The sequence below is a fragment of the Chinchilla lanigera genome, unplaced genomic scaffold (assembly GCF_000276665.1).
Source record: "Chinchilla lanigera isolate Chin_1 unplaced genomic scaffold, ChiLan1.0 scaffold00062, whole genome shotgun sequence".
Classification (NCBI taxonomy): domain Eukaryota; kingdom Metazoa; phylum Chordata; class Mammalia; order Rodentia; family Chinchillidae; genus Chinchilla; species Chinchilla lanigera.
Genome location: NW_004955463.1, coordinates 11,431,524 through 11,459,168, shown reverse-complemented (window position 1 = coordinate 11,459,168; position 27,645 = coordinate 11,431,524). Strand labels below are relative to the sequence as shown.

General features: G+C 37.8%; 1 protein-coding gene across 1 annotated transcript in view; it reads right to left on the bottom strand.

Moving 5' to 3' along the window:
- The window catches only part of Unc5d (unc-5 netrin receptor D), a 380,937-nt gene that overhangs the window by 325,932 nt on the left and 27,360 nt on the right, over nucleotides 1–27,645 (bottom strand). The window contains exon 2 of the mRNA XM_013521490.1: nucleotides 465–550. Coding sequence (XP_013376944.1) covers nucleotides 465–550 — 86 coding nt within the window. The remainder of the gene's footprint in view (nucleotides 1–464; nucleotides 551–27,645) is intronic.

Genomic DNA, 27,645 nt, shown 5'->3' with positions numbered 1-27,645 from the left:
GAAGGCTATCCCTGGCCCACTGGACAGTTTGGTCATTTATTCATTGGTGGTTTTATTTTCAGGCTTCTACAAAGAGCAACCTGGTCTAAATTTCAATTCTTACGACAGACCGTGTGCATGACCTTAAGTATGCTGTTTTTCCAGGTCTGCTATCTGCCCTGTGCCCTGAGAAGCAGGATCCCCACTAGTTACCAGGGGTGCTGCGGGGACGAATAAAGCAGTTTTTACACAGCATCTCTGCAAGACATGCTGGCAACAAGTTTTCTGTTCTCTTATTTGCTCCTGCAATACTAAAAAGGATGTGTGAACAATGCTCAAAGGTCGGGACAGATGTACCTCTAGTCCTGCTAGAATGGAATTGCTATTATTATGTGTTACGATCCATTAATGGTCTTGTGTATTGGATTTCTTCACCTCCTCTAGGTGATGAATGGGCTTCCACAATGGCACACAGCTCCACTTGCCTTACGCTGCTGGAACCTTGCCAAATGTCACCCTGGGCCTTCCTTTTTTCATCAGAGGACAGCATGGACACAGGAGATTCTGGACACTAGCAATGCAGAAGCATGACATACAAACACAGACCTCAAGCTCAGAAACAGACAGGACCCAGCACATAGACAGACACAGTGGGTATCGAAATTTCAAAAACCATTCTGCATTAAATGTCTACCCTCCAACTCACTCAGCACTAGCTAAGGTACTAACACTATTAACTGTTTGCTACTTACCCAGTAGGTAACTCACTCTGCCAATAATACCCCAGCCTCCATTTAGAAGCCTGTGTTCTTTAAATTAATTTTGTTGGTACATTTTGGATATACATAATAACATTCATCATAGGGAATTTTCACCTGTATATGATACATCTTGCTTCTTAGGGTATGTTTTCTAAACCACCAAGCTCTGTGCTCAAAACTATGTCACAGGCAACAATGCCTAGAATAATCTAACCTTCATTTATCTAAATGAAAACATAAAGTAATAAAAAGGTTAGAGACCTGTTCCTGAGCAAATACAGAAAACTATCCTGACATGGTTTCCTGTTTTTCCCTTCAAACAAATAGAACACTGGATGGACAAATTTGGAGAAATATAAATAGAATGATTCACTGTTTCTGATGGTGGGGACAAATAAACCTCCTAACTGTTCTGAAGTACAGGGCACAGTGATCTAAATTAGCCTGAAGGGCATATGCATAGAAGGCAGCAAGAGAAACAGAAAAACAGCCAGAAACAGACAGGTAAGGGGAACTGTCTCCAATATGCACACAACAGCATCCAGCAGCTTGCAAATCTTTAAGGAACTACGCAATCACACTGTAAGCAAAAGGGGTAAGAAAAGCAGGTGTGATAAATAAAACATGCCCTCAACAATCAATGAATAAAAATTAATTGGCATTGTGGTTTAGCACGGTAGTCATTGCATTTCCTTGGATTAAACCTAACCTACCCAGGGGAATGTGAGTAACTTGATGAAGCCTTGTGTATTGCAGGGGTTTTGTGGTCCTGGTGTAATTTCAAGTTAACAAGTTTAGGTTTACGCATTTCGTGTTGCAAAAAGCTGAAATAGTTCCTGATGTGCAGTTTGTTTTAACCCACATTTACATGAGAAATCTTGAGCAGCTACATCTTGGTGTCTCTCTGTCAGCAATGGGTCACAGGGGAGATTGTATCTCTTGCTGGGGTAGCAAGCATTGGGAACTCCGTGAAAGAAGGAATTCTTCCCTTTCTAGAGCTCAGCAAACAGCAGAACCAGTTATCTGACATCTCACTGCCCAATTAATCATCTTTTAATTTTCTTGAAAGTAAACAAGATCTGATAACCCAAAGCTGGTAAATTCGGGATCTGTGCTGATAAACATGAGCTCCTTTTACTTTTTCTCTCTCTAAACTTTCACCCCATTTAGGGACTGACTGATGCTCCGCATTTGGTTTCATCACCTTCACTGTAGACAAGTTATGGAGCCGAATCCTGCAGGTCAGAGCCCTCCAGATTAGTAACAATTGTTTACAGGTCACAGGAGATCTAAAAATACCTAACAAGCCATGTTCCTGCAAATGTTTCTCAGTTATAGAAGGACTGTCCAATGGCATAAAATCATGCTAAAAATATATACAACAACATGTTACAAATCAAAACAGGAGGCTCATTAGTGGCAAAAGGTCCTGATTTGAAGATCCTTTCCCACTTGACAGTTACACAAGTTGACTCTACCCTTCCCAATAACTAAGCCCTATTTAAAAATAAACAAACAAACATTATTTCCTCTGCCTAATTTGATGAATAATGCATTAGGGATGGTGACAGGTTTGTACGAACTGTACCACAAATTGTGAGGGCTGTGCATCTTAATTCTTCTCTGTCTAACACATGCCACGACCTTCAGTTTTGTGATTTCAACATTTGGCCTCAAATGTCAAAAGGCTTGTGCAGTCATCCCAGCAAATTCAGCTCTTCAGAACAAATTCCAGAATTAATATATGTTCAACAAGCAGTTGAACTTCAATAATATTTCAATATGAAAGAAGAATGGGGCCAGGAATTTTAAAATTGAAATGTTATTACCCTGATTTTCCTTGTGACTGGCAACATCACCTTTTCGGGTTAGAGGTTTGAGACTGCTACCTGAAGTTCTTCTGCCTCCCCTAACTGACCAAGATACTTGAGACCAGTGGTAGCAAACCTATGGCACATGTGCCTCCATGGGCCATTTGTATCACTGAAAGATCTAAAAAGTTCACCATCACTGTCCTAGATAAATAAATGTAAAAACTGCTTGTGTGCACTGAGGATCCAAAGGGTGTCACTTATTAGAAACCAAAAACTGTTTATGAAATTAGGTGAATGTAACCACTCCAATAATACCTTCCCTCTCCTTACATAAACCCCGCAAAAGAGCTACTGATCTATCAGTCAATGACCTTTGCTGGGATGATCTACCAGCTCACGGAGCTGCTTAGAACTTTCCCTTACACATGGATGGGAGTGGAGACCAAACGACAGAAGGGGAAAAAAGGTACAAAAATAGGGAGAAAATTAACTTTTCTATTTAGATAATGAAAATGCACTCATGAGAGTCAAGTTGCAGGTAGGAGTAAAAAGTTCTGCTATTACCAATAGGATGACTGCGGAGAGCAGTTACGGATGGTATATTTCAAAAAGCTAAAATAAAAGGATATTGTATACTTTTGCCATAAAATAATAATATGTGAGGTTATGTTTAACCTCATCATAAAATGCAGACATGTATGAAATGCACAGTACACTATCAACATATACAATCTATGTTTCAGTCAAAAGTAATTAAAGTAAAATAAAACTTTTAAAAAGACCACATGATACTTACTGGATAAGAACAAAAAGGGACAGGAACCCCAGATAAAATCTCAAGGCTGCATAAAGCACCCTAGTTTTAAAAAGACTATTTGCACTGTGCTTTCCTCTGGAGCATTCGTCCAATCCTACGTGGATACCGAACACAGCAGTACCCCACCTCTGCTCTTGGTGCACCTATTTTCATCCATCTGGAAGTGTCTCCTTATTAAAGATCAGCTCGTTGGAGTTCCTTGGTGGCGGGAGAGCTTTGTGTGCCAGCCTCGCTTTCTTATGTTCTCTTCTTTGTTTACACTCTATTAATTAAAGACCATTGGAGTGAAGAGAGACTGACTCCCACGGCCCCCAGGCCGGCGCAGGTGGCCTCAGGAAGTGGCAGCACTTTTCCAGCTACCAATCATTGTGAGCGCTCGCAGCAAGCAGGTGATGGGGCCATGAGTGCTGCTCCTCTGTGGAGTGTTTCCTGGAGATCATTTTTGGTAAATTACACAATTCATTGCTGGGTTCATTTACAAGGTGGGCAAAGGTGCTAATAGGCATGTCTGTGCCAGGAAATACAGCAGCCCATGTGGAGAGTGAGTTTCCTTTTCTAGACAATGAGCATGTTGCCCTGGGCCAATTCATTATGACTCTGTTGAGAAGGCCCAGGGATTCACCAGGAGCCTTGTTATTGTTGTGCTGAGCAGACAGCAAAGCTCTTCAGCAGCCACCACAAAGACTGATTTCCAGTCCACTACGGAGCTGATCAATTAGGAAAACTGCCCTGGTCTTGATCTTTACAGGATACCCCATGTTTTATAGATAATTTGAATAGTCCTCAGAAAAACGACTCACCAACTTTCACAAGATTTCACTGGGTCATCTGGAATAGTACATAAGTTCCAAGAGCAAAGAGCTATGTTAAGAAAGTTGTTCATTCAAAAGTAATCATAGAGCCCTTATTCTACTGACATGTGTTAACTACTGGGAATAAGACACTAAATAGGAGAGAATCAGTGCCCTCCAACAAATTCTTCCCATTGGACTCCCAAAAGATTCTAGGCAAGTATCCTGGACATTTGTAAAAACAACACAGGACTCCCTCCATTCATGTCCCTTGCTTGCAGATACAGGGTATTAGGAAACGATCCCAATCCTTCTCCAAATGACCCACTTAGAATCAAGCTGACTATCCCTGCTTCATACAGCTGCCAAACCAAAAGGGTAGACATATTCCAACAGCTTGAATAACTCATGCAAAAGGAGAACACTGGTTCTATCACAGTAAAACTTCACAAGGTATCAGTACCCACTCAAACTTGCTGCATTGGGAGTAATAAGGGCTGTGGTAAAAATCCATGTAGCTACAAACCTGCAGACAATTCAACCCTGGCCATTGTCTCTTTGTTGAGATGAAGAGATAAAGAGGTTAAAGTAAATGAACAATCACAAATTTTCTTTTGGTGGTGGTGATGGGGCAGTACCAGAGATTGAACACAGGGCCTTCACACTGAGCTACGTCTCCAGCCATTTATTTCTTTTTATACAAAGTGTCACGAAGTTGCCCAGGCAGAAGTCGAACCTGTGATTCTCTTGCCTCAGCCTCCCAGAGAGCTGTGATTAATATAGGAATGTGCCACCATACCTGGCTGTGATCACAATTTGAAATATCACAGACTTTAAAGTGGAAAAGCCTCAAGTGTGACACTAGAAGAAAACTTTGAAATATCATGACACCAAAATATCTTTCCAATCATGTCTGGAACCAGAAGATCTCAATTAACTTCTAATGTCTTTAATGTTAAGTAAATGACATAAAAAGAGAAAGAGAAGAATTAAGTATATTATATGACACTCATTTTATAGGCTGACTTAATTTTCAAATTAACCCTAATTAATGGAAGGTATGATGATGCCCTTAATAAAGGAGGAAAATGAGGCCCAGTCAGAGGCAATAAGACACTTGCTCAAGGACATGTACTAATAAATTTCCAAGTCAAGATCCAAAACTTTGTGTAAATCCACTACAGAAACATAGCAGAGGCATTTCCTGAATTACAGAGATCATAGCTGCTAAGAAATGAAAGGCAACGATGTGTTTAGCAGATGTGGTTTTACAATTCCTCAGAAAATGCAATCCAACACCAACCCATGAAACCTCTTTGCCACTGTCTCTTCCTATCAGGCCAAAGGACAGCACTAAGCAGGGCTGTAGTAAGGTCCAGATTTCAGATTTCTACATCACAATATGAGATTTCTGCAGACTTTTAACTGCCAACTTTTAATGTTCTGGTGGTGATGATCACTGACCTTCAGTAACTCTTTATCCCATAGCTCATTGAGGCCAATGGGTCCTGCCTCACATACACATCAGTAACTTTCAGCAAAGTGTTGCTAAGACATGGCATGTGGAAACAGAAGCTTTCTGGAACCGCATCGCCCCTCCATAGCACTCAAGGCAGGATGGAAAGTGTCCCGTAGAAGTGGGGATCTGCATTTGCAAACAGAAGCTAATTACGTCCAAATTTCTCCAATGCTGGGGCTTTTCCTGTCTTTGCACTGGGGATCTCCAAGAGTGGCAAACCAACTGTCCCAGACCCATAAAATCAGAAATTCTGGAGGTCAGTTGTATCATCTGCACTTCAACTAGCCCTCTGGACAACTACGATACACTCAGATTTCAGGACCAGTAGCCAAAGGGACCAACAGCCTAGTAACCCTTATTCTATGTAAGAGAAGCATCAGACACTCCACTGAATTGTAATGCTGGGCAATGCTCTAATGAAATTCCTCCTAGAACATAGAATCAGAAATGCGCTTACCTCTTGTGGTAGGCAGATCCTCTTGCTTAACATAAAAAATGAATTATGCAGGCCATTATGTCTAATGTCACTGCTAGGAAGTGTCATTTCTATATACCCCGTTGTTTTCAGTGTTTGTTTCAGACAGGCCATTCTGCACTTTGTATCCAATGTTAGAATATCCGCTTCTAGTTTCAGAACTTCGTGTTTTAGAATATTATGGTTTTAGAGGCCAAACCTTTACAATAGTTTATAAAATATGGTCACTTTATGCCTGAAAGAAACAGGATATAAGCAGATAGATGATAGCTTGATACAGCACAGGGGAACTCTGTCAAGAGTAATTTTCACTGGGGCAAATCTAAAGTGTTCACAGGCCCTAAAAATGTGCTTCTGCTAGATAGTCAACTACAAGAGCATGAGGACTAAGTCTTATCTGTGAGCATGCTCAATAATTGTTTGCTAGTTGAAATAATGAAATTTATGACAAGACAGGTTTCTTATTTGGGACCTAGACTTTCTGATGACATTTAGAGATTTTTCCTGGATCAGCATAGGGAAACTGCTAAACAATAAGGCATTATTCAGCACTGCAAGACAGGTAGGAAAAGTACTTCCTGTACCCTCTGAGATTGTTCAAATGCAGTCTGCAAGTAAAACTTTTAAAAGACAATGGGTGAACAGTAGAAAAGACTTCCATGTTTTCTTGTTTTAAAAGTTTATGTGCACAGGGCGTTCAGAGCTGGGGAAAGAAAGAAAGCCCACAGAAGTCAGGAGAGTAGAGAACTTGTATACTATTAAAAAAAGGACACTATTTTGTGGAGAAATGAGCCGACAAAGAAAAAAGGAGCTTGTACCTCTAGGGGTAGTACACCATGGCCAGGTGAGTATGGTACATGGGAAATAACAGATGATGAGGGGAGCTGGAATAAATCACTCATTTCCCACCCCTGGTGATGAGGACAGTCCTTCACCACCTGGTGCAGGAGAAGGAACAAAGACAGCTTCACAAAGGGGAATTTTCGTGGCAGGCAGGGAGGGAGCAGAGAGCTATTTATTTTATTAAAAAAAGGAAAAACCTTATCCCAAAGTCACATGTGTGAGGGTAGCATATTCTCATCCTCTCTCCAGGAACTCCCGAATCCCCGAATCAGGTGAAAAAAGTGTCACCTCTGCCAGTTCTCTTACTTTGCTTCCTAGACAGGAGCTCTTCTAGGACCCGCAAAGCCCCACTGCCAGCTGAGCAGTGGAGAACCTTCTTGTGGTAGGCAAGGCCCCAGCTTCTTTTCCCTTTTCTCTTCATACTTACTTTCATTCCCCTTTCCGTCCCTCTCCCCTGCCCTCTTTCTTCTCCTTCCCTCCCTTTCCTTCTCTTCCTTTATCTTTCCTTTTACTTTCTCTCTGCTTCCCCTTAACTTTCCCCCTCTCCTCCAACCTCCTTTCCTTTCTCTCTGCTTTCTTTTTTGCTGTAGTACTAGGGGTTGAATCCAGGACAGGGACACTGAACTACATCCCTAACCCTCTTTATTTTTTATTTTGAGACAGGGTCTCAGTAAGTCATCAAGTTGTGCAAGATGGGGATGAACTTGGATCTACCTCCCTCAGCTTCAACCTCCCACAGTGCTGGAGTTACAGTCCTGTGCCAGCACATTCAGCTGCACCTATTTTTTATAACATGGAGTCCTTGATGGTACAGAAGGAACATTTGCCAGGTTGACAGATACCAATCTAAGGAGTTCAAGATCCAAGTTTAATGTGCAAAAAATATTGTATTCCATAAAAAAATAAGTCCATATCACTGTTTTTCTTTTAAGTTCAAATCTATCTTTCTGATTCTGTATTTTTTGCTATTGGCAGAACCAGCAGAAAAAAGCAAAGGAAAAGATGGTTTAGTAAAAGCAAAGCCAGACTTTTCTGAGTGTGGGCAGCAGGTTGATTTTACACTTGAGCTAAAGGAAGATGAGGAATGTCCTGGTAGGCAGGGAGTGGGTGGGTGGCAGATGTCTTACTCTGCCTTTTTGAAACACATGTTTCAAAGCAGAGTCCTGAATATGCTACCCCCTTGAGATGCAAAACAGCAAAGAGGCCTCCAAAGAAGGAACACAGACAAAAAAAGAACTAGGCCAAACAGCAATTAGGAGAAGAAATTAACTGAGAAAATGCCAGAGGACTTTATTCTTTTCTTCCCCTCTGTTCCCCTGATACAAATTTAAAACTAAATGTTAAAGAAATAAAATCATGCTCGGGCTTGTTCATCTCTTACCTCCTTTTAAGATTGTGTAGTCAAATTGGCACGAATATGTGTCTCAGATTGTAATTACATTGGCGTGACCAGGGGATCCCAGAAGTTTGAGATTTCCTGGGCGATGCCACAGACTTTCGAGCTAACTTTGTCTAAGATTTCCTTTATAGCACACTTATTTTTTCAAGGCCCTCAAAATACAATATATTTGCTTTGTAAATCTTAAATCTCCATTTTCATGGAGATGGTGGACAGATGGGCTCACTGGTAATGATAGAAAAAGTACTCTGAAATTCTGGGATGATAATTCACTATTCTCAGTGCTCCAGAATGCTACGGGCAACAAAAGCAGAAATTCAAATACAACAGGGCAACTTCATCTTTATGCCACTCATTTGAGGTCAGTCGTTAAATAGATTTCCACACTTTCTGATGAAGACATTGGGCATTCAAAACAGAGGCTGGGTATTCTACTGATTTTTGCATACATGTATGAGCCAGAAGCCCACAGGATAAACGCATTAGTTAATTTTCACTATCACACGCTAAACAGCCTTTTTGGACTCTAGACATCAATTTGTTCCAATACTAAAGGCTCTTCTAGTAAAAAAGATATGAAAATACTCCAAGTAAACTAATGCCTCCTGAAGCTCTTGGATCAGAATATTAATGTCTCCATCTGAAGAGGCTGTAAGTCTGTTATTTTTCCATTAGAAACCTTTCACGTAAGTCCATTTGGACGATAAATACCTGCAGCTCACAGAACAGTAGTCAGTAATATCCATTTATTTTGCTATGTGATGCCCTTCTTTGCTTGTCTTTGCAAAATCATTAGTAATTCTATTTTTTTGTGTTTTGAGTTCCAGGGCTTCCAAGACAGCTACTACAGATTGTATTAGCCAAATGTGGGTGTTAACTAGATGTCTTGGTTACTTTTCTCTCCTTGCTGGGACAAAATAACTGACACCAAAAACTAAGGAAAGGTTTCTTTAGCACACAGTTTGTGGAAGTTTCAGTCCATATTTGGCTGGCTCCAAGGCAGGGTGGCACATAGCAGAGGGCAGGGGTTCATGATGGCAGAAAACCGCAAAAGCAGCAAGAACAAAAAGGGAGGAGCAGCAAGCAGCCTCTTTCCCTCTCTTACACTGTGTGCAAACTACCCGCCCCAAGGAGGGTACAGCACTCACACGCATAATCCTAACACTGGACCATGAATCAATCATAAACTCTAGAAGCCCACCCCATGACTGCATGAGGCTTTGGGGGGACATTCAGACACAAATAGTAACACTAGAATAGCATAATATATGACTAGATGTTTGATAAACTTTCTTAAAGATATGAGAATTTTATTCTCAATGTGCACACATGTACACTCACAGAAATTCTAAGGAATTATCACCTTTGATGGTATACTTGTGACCCACAGTATTGAAGTACAAACTATTTGGTCAAATATTTATTAAATGGTTACAATGTTTACAATGTTCCAGGCACTGAGCCCTGTGCTATGAATTGGGTAGCTACTGCCTTATTCATACAGAACAGAGAGGAAGAAATTATAACACCTTTTGATTAAACAATTCTGCCAGGTTAGTGCTCATTGGCTAGGAGTGGGGTGCAAATTGAGGGAGGGTGTTCACAGGAATGGTTAGGGGCCTCACAAGCTGCTTTTGACTTGCATCCCAACAAGATTTTCCACTGAAAGAACTTTGGTTTTCTCCCAGTATCACAATGTGCAGAGCCATGTGAATTTGAGGAGAGAACTCTACTACCGGGCCGAGCAAAGACACCAAATCTTAAAGTAGCAGAGCTAGAGACTTTCAGGCATATACAAACTAAACACTACCTATATTGAATAAGATGGCAAACGAAGTATCTCAGCAGCACTCAGATCACCTGGTATGCACAGAGAAGAATACAGAAGAACCAGAGCTACAACATACTGTATATGTGTGTGTGTGTGTGTGTGTGTGTGTGTGTGTGTTTAGAGAATAAAACTCCAGAGTGATTGAAAATTTAGCTCAGCCACTTACTTGCTGGATGACCTTAAACAATTCAACTTATCATTTTGTGCCTGTTTCCTCATTTATAGAACTGAAATACTAGTTCCTACCACTTTGGGTTATTGTAAGGACTGACTCTGAAATATATTAATACAAATAAAGAGTTCTAAATCATGCCTGGGATATACTGCTTTATAAGATTTTCCTAAGAAACAAACTGTTTAGTTAGTCACCAGATAACCTTCATAAAGGTTATTACTAGTTTCTTTTTGAGGAAAATACAGATTGCTTTCAGAAATTTACCTCTCTGCAGAGAATAAAGGTAATAATTATAATAATACCTGTGTCGTAAATTCAATGAGAGTTTCTATTTTCTCATTAAGCATATTAAAAAAGTACTTTGCCTTGCTACAGACTATGCTACAGCCATCAATCTAGACATTTTAAACAGATGTCTTCATTATCAATAGGTAACAGGAAAGGTTCTCATGCCCAGAACAGGAAACCCTGGGGAAGCCCTTGCTCATCTCTCTCACTAAGGATTACTTCGTTTTAGTAAAAGACAGCGTCAGTATGTGCCGAGGAAGGAACAGGACATCTTATGGGTGCTAAACAAGTTACATTTGCAATTTCTGTCTTCATGGAGCTTAAAGCATGACCAACTATCATGCCCTTTATAATGAGAACCTAACAAAAATATGTCACTATATCCACTTATGTGTCATTTAGCAATGGAAATACATTCTGGAAAATGTACTTTAAGGCAATTTCATTGCTTATCTGAACATCAGAGAAAGTACTTCCACAATTTTAGATTCTATAGCCTTCTACACACCTAGGCTTGCCTAGCCTATTCCTCCTGCATTCCCACCCACAGAGCAGGTTACTATAATGAGTATCATAGGCAGTTATAACACAATAATAAGCATTTATATATCTAAAATAAACATAGAAATGACATAGTAAAAAGAAGCAATAGGAATTTCTCAGCATGCTTATAGTCTGATGGAACCACCACATGCATTTTGTCCCTCAATAATAAAAATATCATGCAGCACCTGAGTGTGATTCCAGGATAATACAAAGTAAATAGCAATTTGGACATAACATAAGAAAGAGATGGTAGGTGTCAAGCTGATTTCCTGGATAGAAAGCTAAGTGGGAATGGATTCTGGATAGGAATGATCAGAAAGAAAGGATAGATCTTATCGAATAGCTCAATATAGGAGGCAAAAGATCAAAGATGGATGCAGTACCAAATGGATGGGGCTGGGGATGTAGCTTAGGGGCATGGTGCCTGCCTGGCAAGCACAAGGTTGTGAGTTCCATTCCCAGTACCAAAAAAAAAAAAAAAAAAAAATGTAAATCAAGTGATTTAATTTGAAAAGCAAAGAAGTTTCTGAGAAAACTAAAATATATTTTGAACAACTACTAAGTGCAAACATTAGGCCAGGTGCAGAGATGTTACATTATCATAGAAGGTATGGTTATCCCATGGAGTTTTTGATATTGAGTACCCAAAACAAGCAAAAGAATTACAAAATGATGATAGACAATGAACTAAATTAGCCAAAAGAGATTTTACTTTCCAGGGCATGACCTGTGTGCTCCAAAAGAGCAGGAGGCAAGCCTGTTTTGCTTGTTGTTTTGGTGAAATAGGTGCTCAATAAACATTTTGGAAAGTGACTGGCAAGTAAAAGATGCTGAATGTATATGGGAAGAGAGGTCCGTAGGCTGAGGGAAAGTCAAGAACTGGCCCGTGAATCAGCCAGGAGTGGTACAGAGTTTCAGAGGATGGGCTGCATTTTAGAGACAGCACCGGGTGGGCACAGGATGTATCTGAAGTCCTATGCAACAGTGAGCGCAACAAGGGGGAAGAGGAGGAGAAGCAGGGTCGGTAGAGGGATGATGAGCAGTTAACTTGGGGCAGAAAACTAGAATGATGGCAACTTTGTGGCCTCAGGCCCCCCTACGCTGAGCATTAGGAAGATCAGTGAGGATGCCGTGCTGGGCGCCCTGCAGAGGCACTGATAATTTAAAATTCTTATCACTCCCAGATGCCATGGATGGGGCTGGCCATTAAGTAGCATTGCCTCAATATATCTACAGTTCAAGGCCTAAGAGTCTGAGTCGACACATGTCCACATAGTAAAGTAATCAAGCAGAGAAAAATATTTATTAAGCAATCATAATGCATTATCTGTCATCTTAAATCTTTTCCTCAAAATAGTTTCTATAAATATATTCTTTACTAGCATGCATGAGGCTCCAATTGGAAGCCCAGGACTGAAAGAAAAAATCCTCTTTAAAAGCCTTAACAATAAACAGACTGGAGCCCCAGTCTAGTACAAAATACATTAACAATTATCCAGCTGAAATCTTCAAGCATGGAACTGGGGTGAGCAAAGTGGGAGGCAACAGTTCTCCTTTGCAATGGCTTACTCTTTTCTAAAATTGCAATCAGCTAGCTCATAATAAAAGATTCCTTTCAAACTGATGACAAGACAGGTTCCTACTGGAGTTCAAATATTTTGCAAAAGGCAAACAGGAGTGCCAGGAATGTAGCTCAGCAGCACTGCACCTGCCTGGCAACATGTGGTCATGAGTCCAATTCTCGGTACAAAAAAAAAAAAAAAAAGCAAACAGGGAGGTAGGAGGAGAGAAGGTCTTGGTGAATATAAGAGCTGAAAAAATTAGAGGATGTTTTTAGGGAAAAATGTAGAAACTTTCAGACAGGGGAGAATTATTTCCCAGTAGGAGAGTACCAAATGTCTAGACTTCCTAAATTCTTCTGGGATTGGTCTTAGTTCATAATTATAGCAACAGATTTCGAAGCGAAAATGGTCGGGGGAGGGGGACCGCAACTGGAGGTAGGTTCTTCTGGAAACCTCTTGCACTCAGTGTGGGTGGGAGTGGATAGCTGATGCTCTAGAGTGGTTTTTCTCTCTGCTCTACCTCAGTATGCCTGTGGAATACACAGGTAGGCCCGTCCAAACCATTCGATGCTGTAACAGAAGCTGTCAACCTACTGGGACTACTGCTTGCAATTTAAATGTCATTAAGCATCACTATATCTCCTAGAAGACAAACACTATCTCTGTTTTATAGATGGACAAGGTTTAGTAAATCTGAATGATCCAAAGTCAAAAAGATCATGCATGTCAGTCAAGGGTTGGAACACAGCTTTAAAACTGCACACCCAGAACAATGCTCTCCTGGGCCACCTCCTTTGTCCAGCTGGTGATATTTGGGGAATCAGAACCTTAGTGGCTGTGATACAACTCTCTCAACAACAATCTAGTGAGTCGTGCTTGGGCAAATTACTTAATCTCTTGGAATGCCACAATGTTCACATAAAAGGTACAAATTGATCAACTCAGCAAGCAGTTAGAAGTTTGTAGATTCAGTGACAGGTATCTACTAGATATTTATATCTAGTAAACAGGCTTTTCAGTCCTTTGCTGTGTGACCTTAGGCAACGATTTCCACATCTGAGCCGCTGTGTAAACTAAGTGTATCCATATTGTACAGCTTTTACACAAATTAAATGAGCTGCTCGGAAAATAACTGAAGTATGTGGCACAAAGTCATTACACTGTCCATGTTCATTCTTGGCTCTGGGGATAGTGGCAGTGATGGGAAAGTGTCACTGGACAAATGTTATTCTGCACTAAAGAGTCTCCCTGTGATGGTAAAAACAGGGCTGTGCTTGTGAAGGCATGAACTGCAGACCAGGATGCAGATATCACGGCCTATGTTCCCCCCAGTTAAACTCACAGGTGATTAAGATTTTTTCAAAGAAATACTCCAAGAAAAACTGACTCTCACAGCTACCATCTTACTGAAAAGGCATTATAATTAGAATGGAAAACAAATAGGATTTTCTCTGTGAAACAAGAGGTTTACATAACCAAGGCAAGCAAAACCCTCCACCTTTGGATTTACAAAGTGAAAGTATGGGTCCAGGAAGTGAAACTCTCATTAAAAAGCCAGGAAAACTTCTAATATTCAAGGAGGTCTAATGATTAACAGCCATTCATCAAGTATTTATTGAATCATATTTAGGTTTTTGCTAGTCTTTTTTTAAAGAATTAAAAGGAACAAAAAGATTAGTAAATCAACAACACTGATTTAATATAACTACTGGACTTCTTTTATTTTTATAAAATTAGACTTAACATCAAATAACAAGATAAAACTAATTCTATGGAGGCTAAAGAATGAAGTGTGAAAATTAAATTCATAATGTAAATAAAATAAAAATCTAAGTGAATTTTTATCTGTTCTTATAGTTTTTAATGTAAATAAAATGTAATAAAATATATGTTACATGTCAGTTTTTTAAATCCTTGAAATCTTAAGTTTTCTAATAACAATAATCCCTACAAATAACATATTAGAAAGGCTGGGAAATAATTAGTGTCAAAGATTACAAAATATTCACACTATATCGTGTAAATCCAAGTAAATTATAGTGGCCCCCAAAATTATCATTATTGCTTCCTGCTTTGACACTTTATTGTATTTTCAGACTTTGTAATCTAGCTCTTGATACATATTTTTTAACAAAGAATTGAAAGATGAAGCAGAGAGAAAGTCTAAGAGCGGAGGGCATGAAATTCTCAAATAGCGGGGCTCAGGATCACCAGTACTTTGCTATAGGGTACACCCTGAGAGTTTTTGATCAACAGGTTCCTGGGTGACTAGAAGTGGAGAAGAAATTGGATTTTAGGAGTTCCTCTACTGAGGCAGATAACACTTTATATTTTTTAGATTTTTTATTAGTACATACTTGTCAAATATATAGATTGCATTCATCACAGGCAATTGGTAGCTGTGTATAATATATCTTAATTCTTTTTTCCTATTTCTCTCCCCTCCCTTCAAGCTCTCTTCCCCTCCCCACTTACAAAAACTTTGTTTCCATGTTTTTCTTCATTTTCTTTTCTTCCCATTTCTTTCTTTCTCACCTTCCTCCTCCCTCCCTTGTTCCCTATCCCATTTAAACATGATCTTCCTACTTCCCAATATCTATCCTCTAGTATGTTCCTTATTTGAACTTTGGGTTTCTCACACAAAAGAATGCAATATATAAACTTGTGATTAATTTCATTTAAGGTTATGATACATCAACTTTTCTACAAATGACTCAAATTTATCTTTTTATGGCAGAGTAATACTCCACTGTATACAAATGCATTTTCTTTATCCATTCATCTTTTGATAGGCATATAGTCTGTTTCCAAGATTGAGCTATTGTGCTGCTATAAACATGGACATGCATATATCACTGTGGTATGACACTTTTAACTTAAGAATGTACCAAGAAGGGGAATAACTGGGTCAAATGAAACATCAAGTTTTAATTTTTGAGGCATCACCACACTGATTTCCACAGTGGTTCTGCCAGTTTACACTTCCACCAGCAATGCACAAAGAATACTTTTTCCCCACAGCCCCAACAGTATTTGTTACTGATTTCTTGACATTACCCAGTCTTTCTAGAGTGAGATGGAATCTCAAAGTTGCTTTAATTTGCATTTCTCAAATGACCAGTAATGTTGAACATTTTTGCATGTATTTATTTTGTTTGTACTTCTTTATCTAAGAAATGTCTATTCATTTCAGTTGCACATTTTTTGATTGAGTCTTTGAACTTGAGGGTTCTGATACTCTTTTATCTAGATATTAGTACTTTGTCAGAGTAGTAGCTGATAAAATATTTCCCCACTCTGTGGCTTCTCTCTTCACTCTGCCAGTGGTTGCTTTTTAATTTTATATCATCCCAATTGTTGATACTTTGTGACATTTCCTGTGCAATCAGGGTTTTGTTGACAGTCTTTGCCTACACCTATGTCTTCAATAGTTTTATCTTCCAGCACAGTGTTTCTGTTTTAATATTTAGATCCTTGATGCAGTTCAATTTTAGTTTAGTGCATGAAGAAAGACATGGATCTAGTTTTAATCTTTGGCATGTGGAAAGCCAATTTCCCAGCACCATCTATTGAAAGGGCTATTTTCTTCCAGTGAAGATATCTGGCCCTTTGTCAAAGATAAAGTAGCTGTGTGTACTTAAAGTTGTTTCTGGATCTTCTGTTCTGTTCCACTGATCTTAGGGACTGTTCTTTTTACTTTTTTTGGCCAGTACCATGCTGTTTTTATCATAGTAGCTTTGTAGTATAATTTCAAATATAGAACTGTAATTTCCCCTGCTGTAATGATTGATCCACTGTTTCAACTTGAGAAGTTTAGCAGTTTAACTCACCAGGGTGCCAGGGTCCTCACTTTGTAAACATGCTGAGCCTGTGCAAGAGGAGGGCAAGGAGATGGTGTGGGTGTAAAGGACCCACCCCAGGGTGGAGAGCCTGCATACAATATAAGGGAGGGAAAAGAAGCTTGTTCTCCCCCACCTTTTGCTCTTGTTGTTTTTTCTGTCTTCTTCTGCCTTGAACTGTTGACCCTGTGCCATGCCACCCTGCCATGGCGCCATCTGAGTATGGACTGAAACCTCCACAAACTGAACTGTCAGCTAAATAAACCTTCCCTTCCTTAATTTTGGTTGTGAGGTTTTTTGTCAGCAGAAAGAGAAAAGTAGCCAGAACACGTGCCTTGCCCTTGCTGCCCAGAATTGCTGTTGCTATTCTATGTCTCTTGTAATTACTTGGCAATTTTAGGGCTGTTTTGTCTAGTTTTTTGAGATATGCTATTGGCATTTTGACTGCTATTACAATATGTATGTGTAAGGAAGTACGATCATTTTCACTCTATTGATTCTTCCTATCCAAGCACAAGGGATATCTTTCCATTTTCTGTTATCTTCTTCTATCTTCTTTATCAGACCCCTGACCTTTTCAATGTATGTCTTTCAGTTCCTTTGTCAGATTGATTCATAAATATTTCATTCATCTTGATGCTACCGTGAAAGATGTTGTTTCCATAATCTCTCTTTCTCAGTGAGTTTGTTATTTGAGTACAGAAATGCTATTGGTTTTTGACTGCTGATATTTGTATCCTGCTATACTGTTGAATTTGGCTATTAAATCTAGGAGTCTTTGGTGGAATTTTTGGGGTCTTCTATGTTGAGTATCAGGTCATGTCATTTACAAACAATGATAATTTAACTTCTTCCATTTCTGTCCTTATTCCTTTTATTTGTTTCTCTTGTCTAATTACTCTGGCTAATGTTTCTAGAACTATAGTGAAGAGGAGTTGTGATAGTGGGTATCCTTGTCTTGTTCCTGACTTTAGAGTGCAGATTTAACTTTAAATTCCTAGGTAATAGGACATGAACTCCTGAACCTGATCTTCTGGGATTCATCTCAGCTTTGAGTCCTTTTTAAGTATATAAACTGGTTCATCCCTGAGTTTTGTTTGTTTCTTAATCTGAAAAATAAAATAATAGCACATAATTTTACCTACACTTGAAATGTATTACAAGATTTAAATGAAGTAATATTTAAAAAGAACTCAGAACAGCATTTATTTCAGAGCAAACACTCCATGTCTTCTTTTAGTCCAAATGAAAAGCTAGCATTGTTCACATTTCACTAAAGGTTATCACATAACAGTGTGAGACTTCTACTATACTTTAGATGTACTCATAGTTAATAATTTGTTAACTTCTCAATTCTTTGTAATCCCTTGCCATAAGGTCGTTGAGAACCCCCAAAATAGAACTTTTTGCTTTCTGAAGGACAAGGAGTGTGGGGGGTACAAGGACGAGCCAGTGGAGGACTGGCCCTAGCAAGTGCTGGGAGTTGTGAGTGACAGGGCATGGCAGGGTGCACACTGCTTGGTCAAGTGAGACAGGTGCACACTGCTTGCTCAAGTGAGACAGTTGACTCCAGGATGAAATCATCACTTCCTATGGCAAAGGGGACGCTATGATTCATCCTCCATACTGGGACACATTATAAGTGGATGGAAGGACATGCTATTAACAATCAAAATGACTCAAAAGGCAAATATGATGCAGTTTTATCTATAGCTCCCCTTTTCAGCGTAAAACTTACTAAAGAATTCTTTCTTCTTTTCCTCTATTCAACAAGGATAAGTCTTAGGAGGTTGGTGTTGCTATGGTCAGTTGGAATTCTGACAATATTAAGACAAAGTATAGTGGAGTTGAATGAGTAAAGACCTGACAATCAGAGTCCCTTGTTCAGAGTGGACAGTAGACCTGACCAGAAGTATCCATCCTGTATTGGCATATTTTTAAAGTTTCTGGTCCTACTAGTTTTCCTAAAGGTAAGACTAGTTAAGACAAGAGTTTCATCTTCTCTGATTTGATTTCAGAAGATAAATGAACTTGGGGAAAATCTACTTCTTGGGAGTATATACAATCACACACAAAGGAATGCACACACACAGAAATGCACACACATATACTCACTTTCTATGTGTTACTTGAAAGAGGACAGGGAAATTAACCAGGCCCTTCAGTGAAGACAAGAGAAGAGTATCTGCAAGAGAGTGATTGTTTTCCAGGAGGTAAACATTGTCTAAATGTTTAGAGTAATCTTATTAATGTGCTTCTAAACTGAAATTAACCAAGATCCCCAAAGAGCTTCTTATGCAGTTCGGAAGGAAGAGCCTATATTGTAGTAGGGCAGAAATGAAAATTAGAACCCAAATGTTTCTTCGGGTCATAATGTCAAACTCAGTCACCTTCTTTCTGGGGAACGAGCATTCAAAGATGATCAGAAAAAAGATCTCAAATCTCTTTGACCATTAGATAAATAGTACTAAAGTCAATTATTTTAATTGTCCATGTCAAATAATCTTTTCAATAAAATGTGTTTAAAGAATGGAATAAAAAAGTGTGAGTGACAAAAATAAAGGTAAAATAAATACCATCAATTTTTATATGACCAACAAGCAGTGAAGAAAGTGATGCTCTTTAAAGAACACAGTGCTGATTGTTATCATTTACTCAGCATGGTGTAAGACTGATTTCATACTGTCCATCTAATAAACATTTGTACTTATAGTAAAATTTCTTCCAAGTGATACTTGTGTCTGTAGAAGCAAGATTATGAAGGCAGACACATATAACCCTCACCCAACTCCATTAACTGTCAGCTCCTATTAAAAATCAGAACATAAACAACCACTAGGAAAACTAATAATCATGACTGATCAAAATTAGCTAAGTAAATTTATAATAACCAGGGAAAAGTAAATAAAATAAATATTTTATAATCTGCAAAGATATAGAGGACACACAGGATTTTGTGAGGCTACTATGTGCTACTATGTATCTGGTACGTGAATGGTATTACATTTACATTGTGCAAAATCACCGAGGTTCTGAAATCAGTGTTCTGTTGGAACTGGCAAGGTGCCTCATCAAAGTTTTTGAATAATTTCTGCTTCTTGATTACTCCTCTTCTTCATATTAGATGAATAGTGATCATATGGAACTAATTCTCTGTTATTCCCTTAGTTAAGTTCTAGAATACAATGTTCAAACAGCATCTTCTCATTAACCTAATCCATGTCCCAGGGTAGTTTAAATAGGTACCATGTTTAAGGCTCAGTTTCACTACACCAAAAGAGATGCTAATCATTGGAAGCCACTTTCACAAGCCAATAACCTACGCCCAACATACTCAGTTTCTCAGTAACATCCAGACACATCTCTGTTCCAGAGCATCCCAAACTTTACTCTAGGGAGGGGTGGGAGAAAGATTAAACTGTGTTCTGAGTTTCTCAGCGTCCTCTCTACAATTGAAACCACAGTAGCCAAGAGCAACTAATAAACCATGGAGCCATACTGAGGGGATTTTAGGTCAAGGTCCATTGGTAAAAGAACACCGAAGGAACATGGCCAAAAGTGGGATGTCACCCCAAGAGACTGCAGTGCCCCACAGACTTGCAATCTTCCACCAGCCAAAACTTTAGAAAACATACAAAAAGGAAACTTTTTAAATGTTGCTACAGTGAGAGAGAAAAATCTGGTCTCTATCCTAATCTCAGAGTATTTATAGCTTAGTCATGGAGATAAGAGCTCTATGGATGAATCACTGATCAATATGTATGAAAACACATGAATCAAGAACAATATTAGGAGGATAAAAATAACATTCATTAATCAACGAACATGTACAAATTAACTTTTGACAAATGTTTTACGTGGCAGTGTTGTACAGCCAAGATAAAAATTGGCAACAGCAACTAACATCTGCATAGCACTTTCAGGTGCATTAATATTCCTTCTCTATAAAAAAGGAAAAGTGCCAAGGTAGGTTTTGGAAAGGAGGTAAGATGCAAATTTAGGTGGGGTGCTTGCTGAACAAAGGGACCAACGCCCTCAGGAAGGCCTTCCACAAGTAAGGCCTGGGGTTTTCGTCCATTTGGATGCAAGCTCAATGTTTCAAAGAAACTACAATAGAGAACAACAATAAAATAAACTTTAAAATTCATGATTGTACAAAAAGCAAGCTTCATGAGAAGCTGCCCAAAGTGGATGCATTTTCTGAGAGACAAGGACTGACTGAGCTGGGAGACATGTGCTTCCTAATAGTGATTTGTGTTCCAGGGATATGCTCCAATGATGCAAGGGGGACCGGCAAATGGGGCCAGCAGCACACATTCAGAGGGCTTTTAGGATCTGAGATAAGTCTGGATGGAGTTGCTGAGCTTTTCACCTATGAAGAAACAATTCTCCACAACAAAGGATGGCACTGGTTAGAGCCTTCAGGGGCCTATTGATACTGTTAGCGGTACAGGTCACTGGAGTGATAGAGTTGAACTTGCGGACAACCACAGTAAGAAAGCACACGGGATTTGGGGGGTTTGTACTGCAAAAAATTGTTTTGAGAACCTTTTATTTCTACTGGATATGTCTTCTTACAATGAAAAGTAATTTCTATATCTCCTTTAGTTTACCTTTTAGATATGAATTATGCCAACCTGTGACATTCTTGACACTTAGGTTCAGTTACAAATTCAGCCAAGATATAGACACATAGCAGAATGCCCTAGGAAAATATATTTTCCACATCTGGAAAATGATAGCCTTCTTAGGCATGACAAAAACTCAAATAGAGTTTACTTTAATTACTGTTTGCAGAAGAAAAAATTGAAGCTGGGGAGGAATTAAGGACATCAGTATTCATGGCTTCTAGAGACTTCCGCTAGTTAATTAATTATTAACAGATACAGAGTTCTAACCCAGACACACGGTCCCAAAATTGCCAGAGTATCTACACACTCAGAATCTGGTGACCTGGGAGGAAGAGCATGAATTATTGATACCGCATCTTCGCTTGTTTTGTCATCTGTTGCCGCCCACTGGACCACAAGCAGCAGGAAACACAAAGGGTGAAGACAGGGCTCTCAGAGAAACTGTCAGTTGTGACCATCCCCACCAAATTTACGTTACTTGCAAACTGGGAGACTCTTCTCATGTGTGCTTTTTAATAGTGGCACATGCTGGATCAGCCTGCAGAATACAGACAGGCTGCTGGGACACGAGGATGGTTACGGTTCATATGAGAGCTTACCAGGCATCAGACACTGTCTAAGTCGTTTTCAAATCTATGAGGCAATCTGTGAAACTGGTCTCATTATCCACATTATACACTTTAGAAAGAGGGGTGATACAGTTTAAATAACACACACAAGGTCACCGAGGTTGGTAAAATCAATTGTTGCGACAGCGCTCTGATTTATCAAGGCAGCTTTCTAGCCTGGGCATCCAGCTCGACCCACTCAGGGTCCTTTTATCCCCCCTTACAGGCTTCACCTAGTGCCACTAAAGCCAGACCTGACCTTGGTACTATCTTTTGCATTTAACCTCATGCCCTAATTCTAGTAAATGGGCTTCTGAAAAATAATCCCTAGTTTTGGATAAGGTGTTATCCTAAATTTTCTCGGCTTAGGTTTCTGCCTCCAAGTTCTCGACCATTAACTAGAGTTTTAGTCTGAACTCCAACCTTGTGTTTGAAATGTTGCTGCAGATTTTGCCAAAGGAAATTCATGAAAAAGTAAGAATCAATACAAACCTGCCACCAAGGGTATTTGTTTGTTCTTTACTATTATCTGAAAAAAAAACAAAAGATGAACAGATAGAGTGATCCCTAATAGCATAAGCGAATGTATAAGTCATACATAGTTTCTTATGTAGAAGAGGCCATAAACTTAAACTTTCTCTGAGGAAGGAACTTATTTTGTCAGTTGTGCTAGTGCAAATAATAACAGTGTCCCATTAAACTCTCAAAGCTGCCCCTGAGTTTGAACTATTTATTTTAAGATCATCTTAAGTCTGTATTCTACTAAGGTACCATGAAGGCACCCTGTAAAAGCAATCTTTAAACATTCTTCACATTAGATCACAAGTCTAGATATTTTAATTTCTTTTATGCAATCAATTAAATATAAATTTGAGGTCAAATTATTTGATTCAAAATCACCTGATTATGAAACAGAGACTGAAATCAAAGCCAGAGCAGTGTAGAGTCAGGCTCCACACAGACGTCTTACTCTAGAACACTACATCCAGCAAGGCTTACTTAAGTGCTTCTAGAACATCGTTGGCCTGACAATCACTAAACTCTTTCATCTTTTCCAAAATGGATGCAATATGACTTCCAATTAGATGTGTACTAAAATACAGGGCTGAGAAATATGAATAAATGTATCAAAAAACAATTAGGAAATTAAGATGGAGCCAGATGTAATAGCAGTATCAGGTGTACCACAGAACTCAGTATTTTGACTTCAGCTGAGAATAAGAAAGCTAATCAGTGAACAAAGCAAACATCAGTAAGAGAAAAAACATGAACTACCCAAAATATTCCCAGCTGCTTCCGACACTAAGTGCAGAGAGCAGCTAACCATTTTTTCTGAAGACAACTCATAAAAGGGACACGGTGAGCCTAGAAGCACAGATCAAAACAGCATCTTTACAGTAGATCTGACAATTTTTAAAGTTATCTGTTATAAAGTCCTTAGTTATTGGCTAATGGTTCCATTCCAAATTATAATTCAAAAGACAGAGCAAGTAGGGGGGCAGGGGACAGAAACTGATTTTATAGGAAACTGAGGAAATTCTACCCAGTGTATGGATATTGATAAGGCTTAATCCTGGGGGACGTACTAGAGCATATATTAAATACTAGAGTATTTAATATATATTCATTAGGAAGTAAGCCATAATTGTTTCATTCAACTGCACATCAACAGATATGAGAAACAACTGTCTCCTACCAGATAAGAGCTCTGTTGACCATTGTAATAAAAATCCAAAGATTTATGTTTTTCTCATTATAATTTATCTGTCAGATGCCATCTAATCAATTCACGCCACAGAGAAAATTTAGTACATTGACAAATCAAGAAGTCATGGGGCTGGGGATTTAGCTCAGCGGTACAGCGCCTGCCTGCCAAGAGCAAAGTCATGAGTTCAATTCCTGGTACCGGAAAAAAGCAAAAAGAAAACCAAGAACAAAGAAGTCAATGCATGAATGTGTCTAATGATTTATATATAATAATTATTTTCAGAAAAATACTTATAATCATACCATATGGTTAATTTTTTAAGAGAATGATATATGAAATATCTAACCTAAAGATACCCCACTTTTCTTCCTGACAGTAACTATGAAAATGAGATAGTTTTAATGATGATCAACATATTAAAAGATAGTAATACATTTAATTATATTAAACTATTAACACATAAGCATATATTTAAAACAGCTTCTCATCAAATGTACAATCATACACCAATTTGCTCTAAGTATTTCATGGGAAAAAGCCTCCAAGACTTTCCTGTGCCTGTCATGTTTTGTTTTGAAGTGAAACACAGCTCTGAATTTTAGCCGTCCTCAGTTTCAACTTATGGTCTCCTAAGAGCTTGGAACTGATTAGAAGTTTTTGCATCGTAATCCATACATTCTGATTCTTTCCTACTGTGATTAAATATAGGGAGTCTTTTATTCATATTTATAGAGAAATAAGGCCTTTTGCATGACACTATCATTCAACTTAACTGAATACTAATTGTTGAAACTACCAGAAGCTTTCTCAGTTATGTATGTACAGTATTTATGGCATTCTCAAGAGTAGTTTTAGTGTGTAGCTAACTGTAGGGCAATTGCTTTGTACTTAAAAGGCCTGAGTTTGAGCCTCGTTACCAAAAAAATGTTTCAAACAACAGACATTGATTCCTGGAGACTTATTTATGCTATAATAGTTTTAAAAATTGTAATCTCTCAAACTTAACTTTTTTATTAAATTCTTAAGAAATGAATCAGATTACCCTATTTCCAGATCAATCTATCTTTCTTAAAAGTATCATTTTGTGCTTTCACCAATATGTGTTTTCATTATAAATTTAAACATCTTTAAAGATTTTAAACTGCATTTATACAATTAAAACGGATTTTTCAAAAGTTTCACTGGTAGAATTGAGTAATCAAATTATTGTTAAAAATAAATACAAAATTTAGAAATGACATTTTCTGACAAATTTACAAGCTAGTTAGGACTCAACTAACAGAGTTCTAACATTCATATTACAAATTTCAGATTGGAATCATAGACTAATATATTTTTTATAGTTTAAATATTCTTAAGCACTGCAAGTAAAAGTATTTAAAATCTGTTTCTATATTAATATTAGAACAAGGAATCAAGGCCTTCTGTGATTCACGCTAAAACTTTCTTAGAGATTGATAAAGGGCTGCTCCTAAGAAGATAATCATTTCAGCACCTTTCAGGTGCCCTTAAAATGAAATTTTGGAGCTGAGGGTTCAGTGTTCTGCTCAAGAAAGGACCAGACATTCAAACTGAGAGGCAGACTGCATTCTTGACAATTACCCTCAGAGGGAACCCTAAGCACTATTTACAGTTTCTATGCCACTGACTCTATAAGCCACGGGGGGTGGTGTCCCTCTCCTGAAACCTAACTTTTACAGTTAATCTCCCCCATTAAATTTTAAATTTCTGAGGCCTTTATATTTCATTTTTAAAACTAAAAATTAAATATGTTTCATAAAAATTCTTGCATTGTTTCAAATGCTTAAAAATAGTATGCTGATATATCCAAATGGATTGCTGTTTCATACATGGTTCTCTTGTACTATTTGGACATACTTTCTAGGATCATCTACCTATAATCTCTAGTTTTAGAAACTGCAGTTCTGTGCTCAGTACTGTCAAGTGGGTCACATTTTAGCCGGTACATTTACTTCCCTGTCTCCCCCATAAATGCATGAAGCACATAGTCAGAAATTCACAGTGAAAACAGGAATATTTTGATACTTTAAAATTATGTCATTTCCGTGCCATTCTTATTTCAAAATTAATGGTAGGCTCTAGGGCTGGGGATATAGCTCAGTGGCAGAGCACCTGCCTGGAAAGCATAAAGTCATGAGTTTGATTACTGCATCAAAAAAAAAAAAAAAAATGTAGTGGTAGCCTCTAATGGTTGCTTTAGCTTTATTCCTGAATGTTCCTGCAATATTTTTTAAGAGTTCTTAATCTGTTTCTAAAAAAACTGGAATGGGGGAAAGGAAAAAGGAAAGAAGACTTCTCTAAGTCTTTCATCTATATCTATATCTATCTACCTATCTATCTATCTATGCATACTCTTTATTTATTTCATATATTATTATATTATACACACAATAGCTAAGATAATTGTACTATTAATTTCTGGTTTACTGAAAGGAACAGTTAATGCTTAATTCTTTTTTCTTTGACAAATTTTATATGCTTGTAACCTGAACAACTACTGTGAAGACAACAATATGCAGTGTAACAACCATTGTTGAATTCCAGCTATCTTGTTTTTTTTGAAGTTCTATATTGTCTCTAATATATTTTTCATTGTTTTTTATTCTCTTTAAAACAAATAAAAGATGTTTCTAAATATTAAGGATTTACTATAATGGTAAACATATAAAGTAGATAAAATAACTTGGAAAATACATATATCAACAAACTTTTTAAAAATACCAAATCAGTGAATGAACTCCCTTGAGAAAAATAAGATCCCTTAGTTTTTCCAGTTTTAAAGTAATCTACTTTAGAAGTTTAGTAATAATTACCATGAAAAGATACATGAAATACAGGTTGGTTAGAAACACAATGAGACAAAAATTCGAATACAATCACACACACACTCACTCTCACCACACAAGCATGCACACACACATAGGCAAGTTGAATAACAGACCAAAGCCTCATTCATAGTTTCCTTAATAACTGACATAATTATTCCTCTAGATCCATAACTTGCCAATGAAAAGATTTAGCTCTTACAATACAACTTATAGACATTTTGTTTTGTAATGGAGTTTGACTTAGGAAAGAAGTTTCATGAAAACTTAGGTACCTAATTTGGTACCTAATTTAGGTACCTAATTTGGTACCTAAACATTAGGTACCTAATTTGCTTTTGATTCTGTTTTTTTCTAAAAAAATCTACATTTCTTAACAAATGGCATATGAACCATTTAAAAATTAAATTGTGGCATTAAATTAGTGCCAGGAGACATAAGTCCTGAAATATAATAGGAAAATAATAAATAAATAAGGAGGGAGAAGAGAAGAGGAAGAAAAAGGAAAAAGAAAAATGATAATTTTAATTTATTCTGTTAAAGAGTTTCTTATCAAAAAGCCAATTTTGTATTAAAACTCAGAAAGCAAGCATTCTATACTTCTAGCTCAGAGGTTAAAGAAACATTATTTTTGTTGCTATACAGTTATTAATTAAAAGAAAATAAAAATGGCTTTAAAATTATTCCATTTAACTTCCAATGTTCTACCCCAATACAAGTATTTTCATTTTAGAGCAACTGTAAGGGAGAATTTGATGTATTTTAAAGTCTATACTTGAACCTTGGATTATTTGTAATGGAACTTGCTACATTTTTACTAAACAGTTTCAAAGCTTATTTCCACAGTTCAGTAGGATGAACTAATATATAAAATCCGCATTAACTGATTAGATTTAATTTACTGTCAATTCTATCCTAGGTTATTATATATTTCATCAGGCTTTTTACAAAGCTTAAAAGTCTCCCAAATTATGTAATAGATTTTAATGCTTCATATCAAGATTTACCATTATGTTAAATATTCTATCTCCTTTGTACCAACCAATAGTACTATTTGTAAAAGAAAATTGTGTTATAAATAAGGAGAGAAAAATACAGTACACTAAATGCATGTCACAAACTAGAAGTCAGGAAAAGATAAATGATAATAATTTAACTGATAAACTTTCACTTATATACATTAGAATGAGAGGTAACTCTCAGCAAAATTATT